General features: G+C 44.6%; 1 protein-coding gene across 2 annotated transcripts; it reads left to right on the top strand.

The window, feature by feature from the left end:
* The first annotated feature begins 24 nt into the window (after positions 1 to 24).
* LOC131287819 (homeobox protein unc-42) lies at positions 25 to 15,783 on the top strand. Of its 2 annotated transcripts, none has more exons than XM_058316904.1 (6): positions 25 to 541; positions 7,756 to 7,940; positions 8,066 to 8,173; positions 14,403 to 14,579; positions 14,721 to 14,838; positions 15,677 to 15,783. In XM_058316904.1, the coding sequence occupies exons 1-6, from the start codon at positions 130 to 132 to the stop codon at positions 15,781 to 15,783; spliced, it is 1,107 nt and encodes a 368-aa protein (XP_058172887.1). In that variant the 5' UTR covers positions 25 to 129. The 2 variants fall into 2 exon arrangements, with proteins under 2 accessions (XP_058172887.1, XP_058172886.1); XM_058316903.1 differs by having other exon boundaries at positions 130 to 541; positions 14,721 to 14,826.
* The last annotated feature ends 2,760 nt before the right edge of the window (positions 15,784 to 18,543 follow it).

The raw sequence follows: 18,543 nt of genomic DNA, 5'->3' as shown, positions 1-18,543 counted from the left end.
CCGAACGGGGGTGGGGGGCTTGGGCTGAGTCCGACCAGCGAGGCGCAGCAGTTTAACATCTTTCCGGCCATCTTCAGCCGACAGCTGAACTTCAACGCGACCGCCGGATCCTGCGGGCAGGCGAAGCTGATGGACGACCTACGGCCGAACCTGGTCGGAGGCCTGCTCGGCCTACAGCAGGGACTCCTCGACGACCATGCGGCCCTGTCGCACGGAGGCAATCCACTATCGCAGCACCAGACTGGTCAGGAGAGCAAGTTCATGTCGCTACAGGATAACCGGTTGATGAGCATTGCGACGCACGAGAACCGGCTGCTGGGGCTTGGCGGACAGGACCATGGTCGGGGAGGCATCGGCGGGGGCCCGTCGGGTGCAAACGGCGACAAGTCGATAGGGCAGCACCGGAAGTGCAGTAGCACTCCGGAAGACTTCAGCGCCCTCTACGGCGGACTGTCGGGGACTCCCATCAGCGATCATCATCACCACCATACACCGGCCCACACACCTCCGAACCGGCTGTCGGACAACGGATCCGTCACGGGTAAGACCTATCTCCTTCCCCTTTTCACACCCTGTTTCCCAAAATCCGACGGGTGTTGTTTTGACCGACGGCACACGCCGCATCCCTGGGTTTTCGTCCATTTCCAATTGGCCACACGTGCCCTGGATTATCCTCTGAAGGGAAAGAGCAAAACAACGAGCCAGCATACGGTACACCCCGGGAGTTTGCAACGGCTCAGGCTAATCCGTCAATTGTGACCCAACACTAAATGGCCGTCGATAGCTTTCTAATGGGATTGGCCTCGGACCGCCGGTCGCTGCTTACTTCATGTCGTTTTCATGTTTCGTGGACTTTCTCCGTCCGGTATGTCATGCGCTTTTTGTCTTGCTTTGTGAATTTCTCTACTGACCGGTCGTCCAGGTGACCACAAGTAAGCTTTAAGTGCTTAGAAAAGGATTCATAGGAGATATTGTATGTGAATCAATCGATAGAAACCCTTTGTTTCCAGCAAAGACAGACTGCAAAGAAATGACAGCTGAACAAGAACTTTTCATACGTCGCGATTTCGGTGAAACCCCGACGGAGTTCCGGTGGGAGCTTAAGTGCTCTTATTTGTTTTCAAACATCCCTCAAAGTTCAACTGGTAGAAGCAAGAATATCTTCTATCTTTCTTAAAAACAGTTAGAAAATCATTTCTAAAGTTACAAACAAATTAAAGTATTCCTGGCTTCGGAGTTGGTATCGGTACCGACGGGGTTTATGTGAACAAAAAACAATGACCGCAAGAAAATTGAAAACTTGAGCTATGGACTATAAATTGGAATTAACATGAGTAAGGTTTGATATACTAGCTTTAAGTAGCTAAATTACCTTTCAGTAAGTAGCTAAATTACCTTTAAGAAGCAAAATTATAATGTTACACAAGTTGGAGGCGGGCAATATGTCATCCCTAGGAGGAACTGTTTACTTTTATTCTCCAACAGTCTATTTGCTTTCTACAAAATTTGAAACAAAGGAGATCGCAGTTCTGTGCAGGGTTGTGAAATGTGTTATCAACAAGATACATCCCACACAACACATTTGCATGTAAATCGAATATCAACTTGAAATAATCGTACTTCTATGCAATATGATTGAATCGTAAATGATGCTAAAATAATGCCTATACGTACAAAAGTGGAGGCGCTAACCGTACATTGTTCAAAATGTATATGTTTAGTCGTATATTTTCTAAGTCGGCATCATATACGACTTACGATATACATCAGCGGTACATTGCTCGTATATCTATACGTATGCATAAAGAAAATCGTATTACATTCTTAATCGGCATCATATGCAACAAAGAATATACATTGCTCGTACATTGTCTATGCATAATGCGATTCCGATTCGAAAAATACTAGTATGAGATTCAATTTATTCAACTTAATACGACTTCGTGTTGTGTGGGATTACTCTTGGGCTGTATATTTTATAAAAATTCAATGCATTTAATAGCTCTAAATGAAGTTACGATGATTAGGTAGCATACAAGACGAAACCTATATTAAGAATAAAACAATGTCTGATCAAAAGTAAACACATAACGACCAATTTGGAACCATTTAACGTAAAACCATAAAATTGGTAAATATTTATAGTGAGATCAAACATTCTTTAGACTAATAATCTTATTACAATACATAACTGACAAAATGATCCCTGTTTATGTTCTCTAATCAATTTTAATGCTATAATACACTGACGTTAGACTAAAACCAACAAACAAATATGTTATGACATGTCTACTTCCAATGGGTTATAACTTACCATTGAGTCAATATTCATTGCTTACAAATCTGTAACACAAATAAATAAATCATCGAGTGATGCCTTTCACGCCAATGATGAACAGGATGTTATCGTGGATCTTCGACATATATATCCATGGCACACTAGACTTCGAGGGTCTTCCGGTACAACGGCCACCCAAACCCAGCGACCACCACAATCCTACGCACAATGACGAACAATAATAACAGGTTGATTGCTTGGTCTATGCAAAATCCCTACCCTGATAAAGGTGACTGCTGGGTGATGAAAGGGACTGGCAACCCGAGAACGCGGGGACGAGGGAAGCACGGGTGAGTGCAAACAAATGGCTACATTTCTGGTAAGAGGACACCCGGAACAAATGTTGCCCGCTTAAGCTTCACACTTTGCCCATGGCATACGCCCGCCATAAACACATTTTTGCGGAAACGGAGGGTTCCCGGTCTCTGGTCCCGGGGAGTGCAATTGCAGACGACCGTAATGATTGTCGTTCCGGAGCGGTCATTAGCATTGAAAAGCCGAAAAATTCACCAAAGTACACACGCTGATTACGGAGCAATTGAGGCCACACCGTTCCCTGCCGTACTATAGAGCCACAACCTGGAACATTGACGGGCCCCTTTTATTCGAACACGGCAGGGATTTTCCGAACCCTCACGGTTCTCCCAACTATTCTCTTCCGTTTTTTTTTTCCTGGCCGTAGTTCGTCTCTCCCTTCGATCGAAAGCGACAAACTTGACGACGGGCGGGCTGTCAATCTCCGGGAGGGTCCTTTCGCCGAGTGCATCCTCCTGTATATACAGTAATGTAGTACTGCCCAAAAGGGGAATTACAGAGCAATCAAAAGGTGTTGACATACTTGTCGTAAGCTGCACTTCATTATTGTTGCTTTCTTCGATGGGAAAGTGAGTGGGTGAAGCGGGAATCGGCACCGGGACCCTCTTACCAGCACCAGTTGGCCATATGGTTGGTGTAGAATTAGAGCCCAGCGTGACGCGCTTTTCTTCGGTGCGTGCAGGAGGGCGAAACCCGACGGGGCTCTAAATGGGATTTCCATCAGCCGATAAACGATAGCTCGAGTACTTGTTCCGCTCGAAGAAAAGTCGCTCGTGGTGGTTGATTAGCAAATCTTTCTCGACCGCCGTCGCCGACCACAGATAACCTGCCCGAGGACCGACATACTTTGTGCTCCTCCAAACTATCCAACGGCCAGAACTTCACCTGGCCCGGCCAACCGGCCAGTGACGTCGTTCGGCCAAAGTATCAATTATGTAGATGGGCTAATTAAAGGTAAACGTGGGTGTCATTTAACTAATTAATCACTTTCCTTCCTTCCTTCGGGGCCGAGGTCTGGGGAACTCCAGCGGTCGTCTGGTCCACGGTTCCGAACTCTCTCTCACTCTCTTGAATGGACGACGCGGCGCGTGATTCGCGAAACCAACAACGGTTATTAATGAATTATTTATTTTTGTAAATTATGTTAATGCGCCCCGGGCTTGCGACTGATACCTTTCCCCTCCAGGCACCTGATACCTTTCCCTCCGTTTTCCAAGTCTCCTTCCATGGAGGCGTAGGGAAAAGGTTCCCATGTACTCTCTTCCAGGATTTGCGGGCGAAGGAGACAGCACACCTATCTTAAGGCGATTCCAATGAAAGAGATTTAACTCCGAAATTGAATCCTTTACGGTGACGAATTAAAGTAGATTGGCGACCGTGTAAAGGACACTCATCCGGTCGACTCCTCCTCAGTCCAGGCAGGAAATGTGCCTGGTCACATACCTTTACGTCGTTACGCCAAATGATTTACATTTAATCCGATGGCAATGTCTCGCAAGCAGCAAAATGGCGCCACAATTATGCACATCCATCATCATTACGTCCCGGTGTTGACGATGATGTATTGTTGGGTGATGGAGTCGGTTCTCCTCCAACGTTCCACGATGACAGCTGGATGAGATTGAAGGTGCGCGTTAAAAGTGACACCTATGTTATGTGTGGGGAGGCTGGAAAAGTTTGGCAAGGATTGGATGTTTGAAAGGGTAAAACATCAGCCACTTTTCGCAATCATTGTAGCGCCCGTTTGAAGCCCGAATGTCATGCCGAATGATGGCCGCCACACGATCGTACGTCCATCCGGGATGATGTGCTTTGCCGGGAAAAACCTCGGGATGCTCGGGAGAGTCGTCAACCTGGGCACCTTTTTTCGCAGGCCCCATGTGTCGCTTCTGGCCATCCCGCTGGACTGCTTTCCCCCCTGCTCCGCACCGGACAGCCGGACGTAGACATTGCGGTATAATTTATTCATTTCCATCATGGAATTATACCATTTGCATACTAAAAAGGCTCTGCTCGGTCCGTTTGCCGGAATGGGAAGCCATTCGTGAAGCCCTCGGTGGAACACGGACCAACACGGCCACAGTAGTAGTGTCCATTTGCTTACTCCCTCACACTGGCTTTCTATCACTTTCTCTCTCTCTCTCGCAGAAACACAAGTAGGTGTTGGTGTTGAAGTCGAACGCCAACAACGAATCGTTAAAGGTGCAGCAGTCAGTTGGCCAACAGCTGCTAATGAGCAAACTGATTTCAAAACAGGCCACCCGATGACTCCCAGCAATGGCGCTGGATGGCGAACTAGAAATGGGTTCTGTCGCCGTACCACAGTATATGCACAGCAGGCCATGTTAGTTTGTTAGCAAAGCACGTGGGCATCACCGGCGGACTACGAAATGTGGTCTTTTGGCAGCAGCATTTGGGCTTTAAAGTCTCCAAACTTTGTCTTTAAGGTTGACCACAAAGTGGTTAATTTAATTTCTAAATGAAATCTTGAAAAATTATCTTGTATTTATTATTATACTTGTTTGATTTAAGGTGTCCCTTCGAAATTATCATCAAACCAAAGACAATCAACAGACAGGTCGAGTCAAATCTGGTTTTTGCTCCGCCATTGTTGTGACAGTTGGTTGAAAAAGTGTTTACAAACATTTCTAGCATATTTGTGGGAGATCTCCGCCAAAATCTTCGCGAAATAGGTAATTGGTAATTCTAGATCACAGTATCCCCATGGTCTTGCGGATAGAAACTACTCTTCTGTGGGAGATCATGGGATATGGATCTTTTTGCTCGCTTTGATTGCCGAAATTAAGTGTGTGGGTCTGCCTTATACCCAGTCTTTCTCCAGAACATATTTTGAACGCCTCAATTCCTTGTTCTGTTGATGAAACATACCAAATTTGCAGTTTTACTCCACTTTCTTCGCTGTTCGTAAGAAGTAAACAAAATTTCAACCAACTGTCAACAATTTTCCCACGGTTTTAGGCTCGTTACATGGTATGCTGCGACCTGTCTGTTGATTGACTTTGCATCAAACATTTGTGAGCGAATAATCACCACTTTATCATAGTAGGCAATGGATTTATTCATTCTTGTTGTGGATAAAATTATTCTTCCCAATCGTCCATTGTTTCACGACATCCTCCTTTCGTATTGGGTAATTTTTTGTCAATATATCAACCCTTTTTCTGTACAAACTGTGGTTTCCATTCCCTTCACCGATTTAATCAACTTAGATTGGAACGTTTTCGACCGAAAAAGCCGGAAAGAATCTACCCTTTTTAAGGATCAAAGAGGATTTACGTCCACTGTCGAGACCATGTGACAGATGGAGTATCGAAAAAATCTTATCTTTCTTTGATGTTCCGGCCAGTTCGCGTCTATGTACCATCGTTTAGCAGCTTTCGCGACGCTTATGTGGTTTTGCTAGGCGGAGTGATGACCACAAAGCGATTTTTTTCACAAATGGAATTAGAGTAGAAAAAACAAATTCTCTACCTATCGGTGGATCATCAATCAATTAGTTATGCAAAACCACGGGAGCTTGCTTCGGTTGAAATTGAACTTTTCTGGACATAGAACAATGGCGTCCTTCTTGTCGAGAACCGAGTTCTATATACTTCTCGTTCTGATAGTGCATGTCCGCGAGTGGCACTCTGTATCGGTGGTGGAGAAATTGTATTGAATTTAGGTTTAGCCCATTACTATGTAATTATCGGCACTATAATTATCAATTTGATTACAATCAATTTATTAATTAGTATTATTTAAATGGATACCACCAATTTGTCGGCTCATTATATCGATTGCGCGAACCGTGTGTGTATATTCCTCACGTATGTGACCCTTGTTTATGGGTGTGTTTGTGGGTGTATGTATGTCAGGAGAGTGATTGTGATCGTGGTGAAGTTCACCGCTGAAAACTAAATGACGATGCCACACCATCATCCATCGGTGTTGTCGGTATTGTTCGTCCCACTACTATTTCCGGACGTACCGATAATGGCGCTAAACCTTTCTCCCAGCTGGCGCTAGTGTTGGTTTCCTGGTTGTACATGATATTGGTCGCAGCGTTTAGCACCTCCTGACCCCACAACGGGAGACCCCCATCCTGGGGGGGGAAAGTGAAAAGCCCTCAAATCAAATTTTGCTAACCGCCATCCCCCCAAAGTCCGTCAAAGTCCCGGCTCAGTGCGTCGATTTACCGCGGACATGCTTTTTTAACCGTAGGTGATGGTACTAATACTTTTTGCTAATTTCTGTGTAAATGCAAATGAGAGTAAACGAAAGTACGTGGAGCTATTAGGCCTCTGATTCGAGTTCCCGAACGTTCTGCGGCGCTTAGGAATGAACCGCAATTGCAACCTGTCGTAGTGTCCTAGAGTCAGAGCTAAACAAGAACTGACACACATATTCAGAACACGTTACTATCTTATTTAAAAACAGCATTCATTGACATCTAGCCAATTTTTGAAACTATTGAGAAGACCATTTTTAAAGTAACATCCTTTTATCTTATCTCCCAAAATCTCGATCAGCACCAGACTACCTTCATAGCATCAAATACACCACGGGCAAAACCTTCTGCTGTCCTCAGGGTAAAGTGAAACGCTGATGACGTCCCAGGATAACAATTTATTATTTATGATACATATGGTACCCCTATTATTAATCCATTTCCTGTACTCTCGGTGATGACGACGAACCAAGCCTGTCCCCGGGTTTTGGTTTATGCCCACCATCCCTTGCACGAACCTAGGGCTGACCTAGATGCTTAGGGGTTCGCTGCAGCATCATACTTCAAAAACTGATGTCCTGTGGATTGCATTCAGAACACTTGACTCTTCCTTGTGGCCCTGGTTTTTTAAAGGGGACTTTTTTTAGGGCCTCTTGAAGTACTAGTTTCAATTTGTTCCTTTTTATCAGAGCACGATGCTTGTCAAAGGGGAAACCTAACCAACATCGTTGCACCACTCGGTACTATCTTCACACACCCTTCCCTTCCCCATCTCGTTAAACGATGGACACAAAACTAAACATTCTAATTGTGATAATTTCCTTTCCATTTTATTGCCCTCAAAAAACGAAAACATCGGATCGGTTTCCAGCGGAAGGAGCGTTCAAAAAACTAAAACCCGAACCGAACAGCGGCCCGCTCGGTTCCTCGGTCCCCGGTGGCATCTCGTCGCCCGGAAGTGGCATCTCGGCGCTGCCTCAGCACGCTGGCCACACGCCCACCACAGCATCCTGTCCGACACCGGCCCGAAGGCGACACCGGACTACCTTCACTCAGGTTAGTGTGCTCCAAAAAAGTAACCCAAGAAGACCACCGTACATTTCCACCGTATATCCCCGTGTCCGGTTTTATTCACTTCAATAACCTTTCGAACCGGTTCCTTCTTTTCCCCTCTTCTACAGGAACAATTAGCAGAACTAGAGGCGGCCTTTGCGAAATCACACTATCCAGATATCTACTGCAGGGAGGAGCTGGCGAGAACCACGAAGCTCAACGAGGCCAGGATACAGGTTAGTATGGTGTGCTTCTTGCGTGTGTAGGAAAAAACCCAGAGGATCGCTTTGGCGATGCATTATTTTCATTCCGCACCGGCACTAAAGGATCGCGGAAAATTTGGTATGCTAATTGGCGAAAGCGAAAATTGAAATTTTCATTCAAACTTGACGGGGACAATCGAAGACTGGCAGGCAGATACAGACATCCTCATACACACACGCTTATACGCGCCATCGTCATGTCATGCCAGGAGACAGATCGTGGCCGAGGTGCGTTCTCCTGCCGGTGCGCGGAAAATAAGGGCAACAATTCCTGGAAACGGAAGCCGTGCACGGAATTACGCGACATCTATTATGCTAATTTGTTCCTCGTTCTATTTGCAACGAATTTTCTTCTCACTTTTTCCTTTGTCCGCTTTTATTTTTCACCACGAGCTCATCTTTCTTGAGATTGTTTTATTTTGTGCGCTGCGACGTCGAAGAACGATGATTAATATTCACGATCGGCTTTTGGGCAATATTAGAATACGTTCAGGTTTGTTTTAAAACATAGAAACGTACTTTAGGCGAACTGAATGTAATGTCTAAAACATTACAATTACAATTACAATTCCTAAGCACACTTTGATCGAACCATACAAAACTGCAACATAATGTTTAGTACCTCCAAAAGTTTCCAGGTTGAACATATTTAGAAAAACCATACTCCGAACAATCCGATAGCACAATTAAAAACATTCAGCAGATAGGTTTTAATAGTACAGTTAATTCTAAAGTTTAATCAGAAATTCGACTTCAAAACTATTTTAACGATGATAAGTCAAACAATTATCATTAGTGATAAAGTGACCAATGTACTGTCTATTATTAGACCAACATTATTGATTTGATGTCAATAGTCAGAGTCAAAGTTAAAGAAACAGAATCGTTATATTGTCCATTGGTTCCTGTTTTGCATTATTTGACCACTCTGAGACTCCAACATGATGTATAAATGTAGAAAAAAGGAGATTATGAGAGTTCAAACAAACTAAAATCAATTTAATGTAGATTAGAAATCAATCATGCGATGAAATTATTTCTGTTCATTTCTTCAATCATCATCAGTCACATTCGTTACTTTAAATTTCTGATTTCTGGTATGAAAGGTTGTGTCCTTGAGAAAAGCATATGAAGCAGCCTGAATATTAAAGTATATCCTAATATTCTTCTGTACAGAAGTTATAAAGTGAATATAACCCGCATGACATCGTTTGCATCGTTTATGGACAATGTTTTCCCCTACAAAAATACACTCCAGGATGTAGAATGAGTAATATACATTAGGTAAATACTCTGCACATGACCGTTACCGTGCATCCACTGCACCGGTCCATTCTCCAAGGATTTTTGTTTCCCCACCATCCAAGACCGAACAAGCCCGATCCAATCAAACGCGGCGAACGCAGCTGAAGGAAGGTTTAGGAGTTCATTTTTCCCGGCAAAATTCAGCCACCATCGTTCCACGTTGCCGAGGCTGGCCTTGCCAACGGGTGACGAGAACGCAGCTCAAATGGTGAAATAATACTTATTGATTGCATCAATAATTCAATGAAGATATTCGAGCTCTCGATGTCGGGTGTTTGTGCGAAGGACACTCTCCTTCGTTCGCTTTTCCCGGCTCGCTTTGGTGGCGGCCGACATGCCCGGAGAAAAACTGTCCCGGAAGCGAGGAAACCGGGGGACCCGGCATAGACACGCACACGAAATTGCTATTCCTCTCGTAGCAAAAGGCTCCAGAGGTCGGTCGGTCGGGTTTGCGTTCCAAGCGCCGGTGAGCACACGATGAGGACAAAAATCCTAATGGCCCACCCAAACGTCTGCTCTCTCTCGCCCGGAAGTGCGTGAGTTGCATCGGATCGTGTGCATGTTGGGTCCCGTTTTTGTCCCAGCATCAAAGCGATCGAGCGTCCGATCCTGGCGAGGCCAAATTGGAGCCTACCAGGTCCGTACATCAGGCCTGGGACTTCTGGAATCTCGGCGGACGAACGCAATGGCCCGCTAGCTGCGTGTCTCAAAATCGGTTTTAATATTCCAACCCCAATCAGTGGCACGACACAAGGACACACAAAGCTACCCCCTGGTGGAACTGGGCACTGACGATAGGATTTCGGAAAAGCACACAAATGTGCGGGATGGCGTATCGATTCATTCTCGATAACACACGGTTCACACAGAAGATGAAAACCGGTTCCATCGATGGCATTTCCCTTCGTCCAACCGATTTTGAGCTTCGAGAGACTAGGCGCGAATTTATTATTATTCTATTTCCGGTACAAAAAGAGGCTTCGTCGAACACTTTGTTGTGAACCGTCGCTTTGCTCTGCAAGGGCCAAACATTTCCAATTGTTTTCCTGCTTACGTGCATTCGTCTTTGTCCGAAAAAGCGATGGAAATACGATGTTCCGCACTGCAAATAAAACGACCCAAACCGGCAGACATCCACTTCTCAATCGCCAGGTTCGTGACATGTTTGAACAAATCTGTCCATTCGCCTCCAACTACCGGAGGCTTCGACATGAAAGGCAGCACTTTTTGACGAGCTCAGCCGAACAGGCCACTACTTCCGGGCGGCCGGGGGAACACCGTGTCTAGAAATCCGTTTCGGCATCGAATCGGAAACAATTGCGCCGTGTGCCATGGCTAATCAAAGGCATATTTTTAGGCCGGCCCGACCCGTCACGAGGGACACGTCGACAGATTAGAATGGGTCGGGGAATGTTGGAAACTAATCCTACTTTTCCCATCCCTCCCAGTGATATTCTAGACAAATTTATCTGGTCTTGTGGTTTAGCTGTGAGTTGCAAATAGCAACGCATTAGCAAAACCATTCCCTTGCCATTAGTTTTCGTTCGTTTGCGACCGAGATTCATTGAGGGAAGGGTGTTTGTCTGGCGTAAGCTTGGTGGAAAACACATTTGTCGCATTATCGGCCTTAGCCGCAGCCTCCGATTATACTATTGGTTGGGTCAATGCAATTTTAATCATAGGCCGCTTGCTAATTTCGCCCCGGCTGGTGGACTGCAGCAATAATTACCTATAGTTGGAGGTAATTTAAGCGCAATATCACCGTACCATGCAGGGGCAAGGCAGAAAATAAGCAGCTAGAGAAGTTTGTGAAATCCATTCCGGATGCATGTCGATAATACAATCTATCACATCTCAACTGCACCCTCGGTGTGGTTTTAAACCTAGGATTATTTCTTGCTTTTGTGGACACCAGAATAAGCAATTCATTCCGATGGATTGTCTGCTAAATATGAATATTCCAGTTAGTTTAGTATTTTAGGGCCTTAAGGGTAGTTGTGAGATGAAATGGTTATAAGTGATATGGTTTAGTTCATATTTTCAATTTACTTTTTTATCTTTCTTTAAAATTGTCTTTATGGAAAATAATCAGTTCAAAACAACGTCTCAGAATCCGACGGCCATTGCTGGCATCTCTACTTTACGGTAAATAAAATGTTTCTTTTCTATCAGCTTATCGCTCCGGGGTCAACACTGGTTCTAAACTCCCACGGGCAGGTAGCTCCCCTTCTCGATAACTTCAGAATCGAAAAGAAAAAACCAATCCCAAACTCACGCTGCTGTAAAGTCACTTCCACTGGCTTCACTGGAGCGAGAGCAGTTGATTTAAAGTAATACATGAAATCCATTTCGTGCCGTGCGTTTTAGAGGGTACCGGTCTCTAAACCGGTGGAAACTTCGAACCCATCAAAGCATCATCATCATCATCATCATCATCATCGTCGTCTTCGCCTTCGCCTTCGTCTTGGAGCCGTTGTTGTTGTTCATTGCCATCCGTACGAAGGTGATCCCGTTTCGAGCCAAAAAAAAAAGGGAAGGGGAGGTTTAGAGGAAGGACTGCTGACTGACGGCAACTTTTCCTCCTTTTGCGCTCGGCGAGTGAAACTTTCCCGGCTATATAGCCCAATACCCGCAAGAAACGTACCGTGCTCGAGAAAGACAGTGCCAAGAAAATTACCTACACAAACCCTGGGAACAAGGGCTGGATGAGGGGGTAGAGGATTGAGAGGGGAAGGATTTCCAGGGGGCATGGAAACAGCGAGAGCGGGTGAGCCGGAGGGGACGGAACGTGCACGCGGCATTCCCGTTTGCTGTTAGTGTGTAATCTACAACATCAAATGGATCCTTAATTCAATTACTCCGCCTTCTTGGAAATTCCTCCATTACGGTTCTCCCTACCTCCCTTTCCTGCCGACACCCCTGGCTTCGGATGTTTCGCTCACTCGCTTCCCGAGATAGACCCTCCCGGGGCCAAAAGCCCCCCTTTTCGACCGGGTTCCGTTTGGTTCGCAAAACCGGAGCTAAACCGAAAAGGGCCCAAAGCCATAAGACACATCTCGCACTCGCAAACTGTCTTCTCTTCCGTCGCAAACCGTTCCGTTCGCCTTTCCCCTTTGTCTTCCACCGGGGTTCGCGTAGTTTATTTACGAGTTCAATTTCGACTCGACCAACTTCCCCCCACCCTCCCCCCGGTCGACTCCCTATCTCGCCGTCTTTACCGATGAAACCCGGCACAGGAAACCGTAAGCAGCGCTCACTGCTGGCAAAGGAAAATGGCGGAACAAACCACCACCGTGTCTATGGCGAGTTTCTGCCCTAAGAGCCTGACTTTCGCGCGAAGACGCAGGTTCGCTTCACGACGACGATGGCGGCGTTGTATGTGTTTGTGTGCGTACACAATCGCTCGATTTCCCTCGGAAAATCCAGACCAGAACATGTGCACGCGGAGCGGAGTAGCCAAGAACACTAAAAGGCACAATGAGAAAGTTCGCCCTCGTCATTTCTCGAACGTCGTGTCGACGGGGAAAGTCATGCCCATAACCGGCAAAAAGTCTTGGGACGAAGGACTGGTAAGGACTCAGGGAGGGCGATGATGATTTCGAATAGCGGTATACACATTTAATTTAAATAGAATACAACGCGGGACTACTTACAGCATTGGAAACGCAAGACGAGACGAGGGACTCACTTCGTTGATATTCCTTAGCAAAAAGAAGAAAGAAAAACATTAGAAAACAAATAAATGTAATGAATAATGCAATGGAACAATCGCAAAAACCTACGTATGATATTAGGTTTTGTTTTGTCCATATTTGAGGAAAGATTGTTGAGATGTTCTTTTTTTCTTGTTTTGTGGACTCACCCAACGGCGAAAAAGTAGAATAAATGCCCCTGTTTGAGCCAACCGACGAGAAGTTTGCCCCACGTTCCACAATATTAAATCCTTCCCGTTTGGTCGAATTTGAGGAACATCGTAAAGTTCTCCAGGTTCAAAGTCTAATGCCAGAGCAAGCGTACCGAAAGCAACGGATGAGAGGGTGCGATCTCTTTTTCTATTTCCCCCCTTTTTTTGGTTCGGAAAACATTTCCTGCCTGTTTGGCTGGGAATTTACTTTTAGTACGGAGAAAGAGGAGAACCTTTCATGGAACAAAGAAGCACCTACATTCCTGTGTTGTATTTTCCATCATCTACCTTTACGCACAGTGAAAGCATTCCAAACATTCTTTAAGGACTCCCTTGTATTCAATCCTTATTCCTCACACACATACACACACATATATACCATACAAGCAACCATTACCCCACTCACACACAGCAAGCGACGTGCACAAAGTGATGGAAAAGGAAACATTTTTAAAAATGGGGGAAAGACTAACAGCACACGAATAGCGACGGGGCGGGACCAGGGAATCGGCTGTCAGTTAAAAGGAACGAAGGGAACCGAGATATTGGTGTGGTAAAAGGGTCCTGAAAACCATGATGTATTCCAATACAAACACACACTCATCAAGGATTTCTCCATTTTGGAGGTTTTCCGTAGAGAATGGCAACAATCCAAGAATTTACGGGTTGCTCTTGAGGAAAGTCGCCTGCTGAAGACACTTCAATAACCTATTTACACTATTTTACTGTAATTGAATGAATCTTTAGATTAGCTACAATTTTGAGCCTATGTTTCCAGCAATTTCAACAAATTAATCGATTTTTAAGGAGGTGATAGAGCCATCTGTCTAAACATAATGTTGAGCCAAGACCGAACATTTGATATTCGTCATTCTAAACAGAGGATTCTGTCTAATGGCCATTGCTATAGTTACCTGAATGATGTTTAACGGTTTGACTAAACCTTTCGTTGTTTCTTTCTCTCTTTTTCCTTCGGCACCATTTCGCCAACAGGTTTGGTTTCAGAATCGAAGAGCAAAGTACCGGAAGCAGGAGAAGCAGCTCCAGAAGGCTCTCGCCCCGTCGGTCATACCGTCCTGCAATGGCATGATGCGCAACATCCAGGGCTACAGCGTTTCCAGAGGTTATCAACCGTATCCACATCCAAATTCAATCAACCGATATCCCCAGGTACGGGCGCGAAACGCAACAAAGCACATCCCGAGCGCAGACGTTTCGTTCGCTTTTTCGCAAACATCATTCGTCGGTCGATGTGCGTGTGTGTGGTATGGAGTATTGATTTTTATTCTCTTCCCTCCTGCCCCGAAACAGGACCTGTTCCAAATGGGAGCCTCCTCCTACCCGGGCATGACGCAGCCGTTCTCAATGACGCACGGTTCCAATATGGGCGCCGTCGGCGTACGCCAGGACACGATGGGTAAGTATTTACGTTGCACACCTTCCTTCCCCAGCCTTGGTGTTCCAATTACCGACCGGACGGAAAAAGAAAACGCACAGAACGAACGAAACAGGAAAAGAAAATGCCAAAGAATTGGCCCTTCTCACGTATAATCTACATCAACAAATAAAGCACCCTGCCCGGGCGGTCCACCTTCCGAAGGAGATGGAACATGTCTTCCATCCGATGTCGCGAAGCGTGAAATGCTAGTAGGCTGGGTACGCCATGCATGATGAGTAGGCCACTACTACAACAGCCATCGCACTTGGAGCTTGGAACTTGTCAGACACACTGGCAGGATGCCAGGAAGGTTCAGCCTTTCTTGGATATAAATAAATAAATAAACGAATAAGCCCTTCAAGGTGCGGCACGCCACGAAGCATTCCTTGCCGTGGAAGCCAGCGGAAAAGCCTGCATCTTGGAAGGAAATTTGCTATTTGCACCTCGAAATGACGGAGGTGTTTGCCCATAATCGGCGAAGTGAGTCCTGAACAGTGCACGCCAGCTTCCGGAAGCACCCAATGGCGGCAAGCAAGCGCGCCCATCGAGCCCTCGGCGTTCTGGGCACGTTCTTTGGTAAATTTGTCATTTCCGCCGAGCGGTAATGATCAATAATGTTTTTCCTATATAGATATTTTTTCCTCCACCATGTGCCGTCTGCTCATCTTCAAGACGTTTGCATTTTGCAAGATGTTGCAAGATGAAAAAGATGTAGGAAGGATTTCCACTTGCGCTTTGGGACCAAGGGTTTTCACTTACGGGTTTTCGATGGTCAACAAGATAGTGAGGTGAACCACATTAACACCTTTCTTCCTTCTTCTTCCACCAGGAATGACGGCCGAGGACGAATGGTACAATAAGAGCTTATCTGCACTGCGAATGAACAGTTCGCATCATCCCAATCTGTCCGCTCCGATGCTGCAATACCAGACATAATTCATGTAGATCTAATGAATGCAAAAAAGTAGCACGTGTACGATTCCTCACTAGCGCCGAAGCAGAAAGAGTGTTCCCCGGACGTAGTGCGAAACAGGAGGCACATCCAGTTTAAGCTGCGATGCTCATCGATTGCGAGCTGGAACCGAACCTGGACACCAAAGCACCCTATCCATAATAGGCTAAAATGAAGAGAAAAAAATAAACAAACAAAAAAACACTCCAAGCAGCAAACCGGTCACAAAGAATAGGACATTTTCAACCCATCGCGCCAGGACCTCGCCTCGGCCACGTCACAATGGATTTCCATTTTTGGATCGATTTTTATTTTATTGTTACAGATGATTTTTCATCACACACACACACACGGGTGAGAAGTGAAAAACAGAAAACCGTTTAGTACCCGGGAACCAATCCGGGAAAACGCTAATGGTTTAATTATATTGCGTGCATGCGAGGTAGATGCGAATGCTTCTCGTGCTCACACTACACCGTTCCGGTTTACGTTTTTCTGCCCGTTTTGCTCCCAATTCGAAAATGTGCACCCTATTGTTGGGAACGAGCCCGAGCAAATAAAACGCATCATAATTTACGTTCATTGCATTACGGATGGTTGTGGTGCAGTGGCGAATACATCCATCCGCATGTGCATGTTAAAATGGTTCTTTCAAATAAAACAATGCCAATGATGCTAACACCCGCACGTCATCGATGAGCAAAAGCCGTAAATGTGATCCCTGCACCACATCCATGTACAAATGGGGCGGTAAAACAACTTGCTATATTTTCCACCTCTTGCGGCCGAATACATGTTCGGCATACGATAAATGTATAAAACGGTCCATTTCAAAGGAAACAGCATCCATTTCAAAGGAGGCTTCACAATCCTGAATGGTCGATATGGCCGGTGAAGAAGTCATGTGAGGTGTCCTTTAGCAAATGATGATACCTAGTCGGACAAAACGTAGTCAGAACCCAACAGAGACAATGCTGTTGCGCGGTAGAGGTACACGCAAATCGATAAATCCAAGCAGGAGCAAACTTCTGTATCAAACAGGTACCAAAATACAAAAAAAGGAAAAGGATATCGGAACTAGCATTTAAAGTATTGAAACGAAACATAGCTAAATTATTATTTTATTTAATACGAACTAAACAGGCCAGAAGCAACCACACACAAAAAGCAACTTAAAATCCCCCAAGCACACACACACACACACTCACACATTAATAATGGCGCTTGTGGATAGTGGCTAGTGAATAAGCAACTAAATTTATATATCTTAATAAAAGTGAAATAAAACGGTACACCACGGTCGGAGTTTATGCTACTACAGACGCGTCTCGAGCCCGTGTTCGGCGGTACTTGTACATAGACTTCTACGAGTAAGTCAACTAATATGAAGGAAATGAAATGGAAATGGCAAGCGGAGAAAATGCTAAGCGAGCAGGATAAAAGAAGGAATATAGAAAAGAAGTAAACAAACAACTATGTGAAAATAAAACAAATCAGAAAGCGTTTGAATTTTATGTAGATGTAAATAAACTAAGATACATTAAAACGAACGTATGCTTATAGTTACTCTTTAGGTGTTACTTCCCGAATGTTTCGTCATATTAGCTGTATTTCTTTCAGTACTTCGAGTACCTTCATAAATCAATATTTCTGTTTAACCTTAAAATACCGCAATTGTTTATTTCATTATGTTACAGTTATTAAATGTGTCGTGCTTTGTTTGATCGATTACGGCGTTTTTCCTTCCACGCCTTATTTACTTAACTGGATATCAATCGTATATAAATCGAATCTTAAACGGTGTACATAAAATATACTGTTTCCTTCAACTTTATACGCGTGCAACCGCCATCGTGTTTGCTTGTAATGGTAAGTCTTAGAAAGAAAAACCTCTTCGTTTCGGTTTAATTTTCTCTTTTAGGGTGGTACTCATCTGCCTAGCTTGAAGGGTATGTTTTAGCAGCACTCCATCCCACTTGGAACGACCGATAACCGTGCGGGTTATCGGATTTTTTTTTTTTTAGCTGGAGAAAAAATTAAACATAATGCTGTGAGAACACAGACATCACTTACTCTCTAGGACGACTTGGGTATTCGAACGAATGATACATTATGGTGAATTAGCTCAAGATCAGCATTTTTCCCTTTTTTATTATTCCCTTCCTTTTCATCTTTTTAATTTCGTTTGTTAAATAAGTGGCAAAAAAGGGACAAAAAGCAATCTTAACTTGTAAATCTAAATGTATAAAATGAGTGATAGTTAATTAAAATAATCCCTATCAATAGTCTTAAAAAGGCCAATGTGTAGTTAATTTTCCTCGACATCTGCACCCAATGGAAACAGGCATCAAATTAAAGTCTTTTCCAATACAATTTAGACCTAACGAGATGGAAATAGATGAAAACAGCGCTTCAATGACCATAAAAACAGCATTGTGGTATGGGATTTAAAAAAATATATTTTGACGTAACACCTTGCCATCCGAAGTCTCCACAGGGGAGCGTGAATCAAACAGGGCATGCCAATACTCAACGCAATTATGAGTAAATGGTGAACACAAATGAAATGAAACATCAAAATGCAAATCGAAAATATGTTCAATGATTGAACCACATTTTTAAACAGAAAAGAAGCGCTGATGTATCCATTTCTAACAATCGATCCTCAGTCTCGATCAACTCAAGATAGAGATCCTTAAGCGTAGATAAATGCGAGGAAGCTATGCTAGTGGGGGAAACAATTG

This window comes from Anopheles ziemanni, chromosome 3, assembly GCF_943734765.1.
Source record: "Anopheles ziemanni chromosome 3, idAnoZiCoDA_A2_x.2, whole genome shotgun sequence".
NCBI classification, from domain to species: domain Eukaryota; kingdom Metazoa; phylum Arthropoda; class Insecta; order Diptera; family Culicidae; genus Anopheles; species Anopheles ziemanni.
Note: the sequence above shows the minus strand (reverse complement) of the source record. Positions and strands in the feature narration are given on the sequence as shown.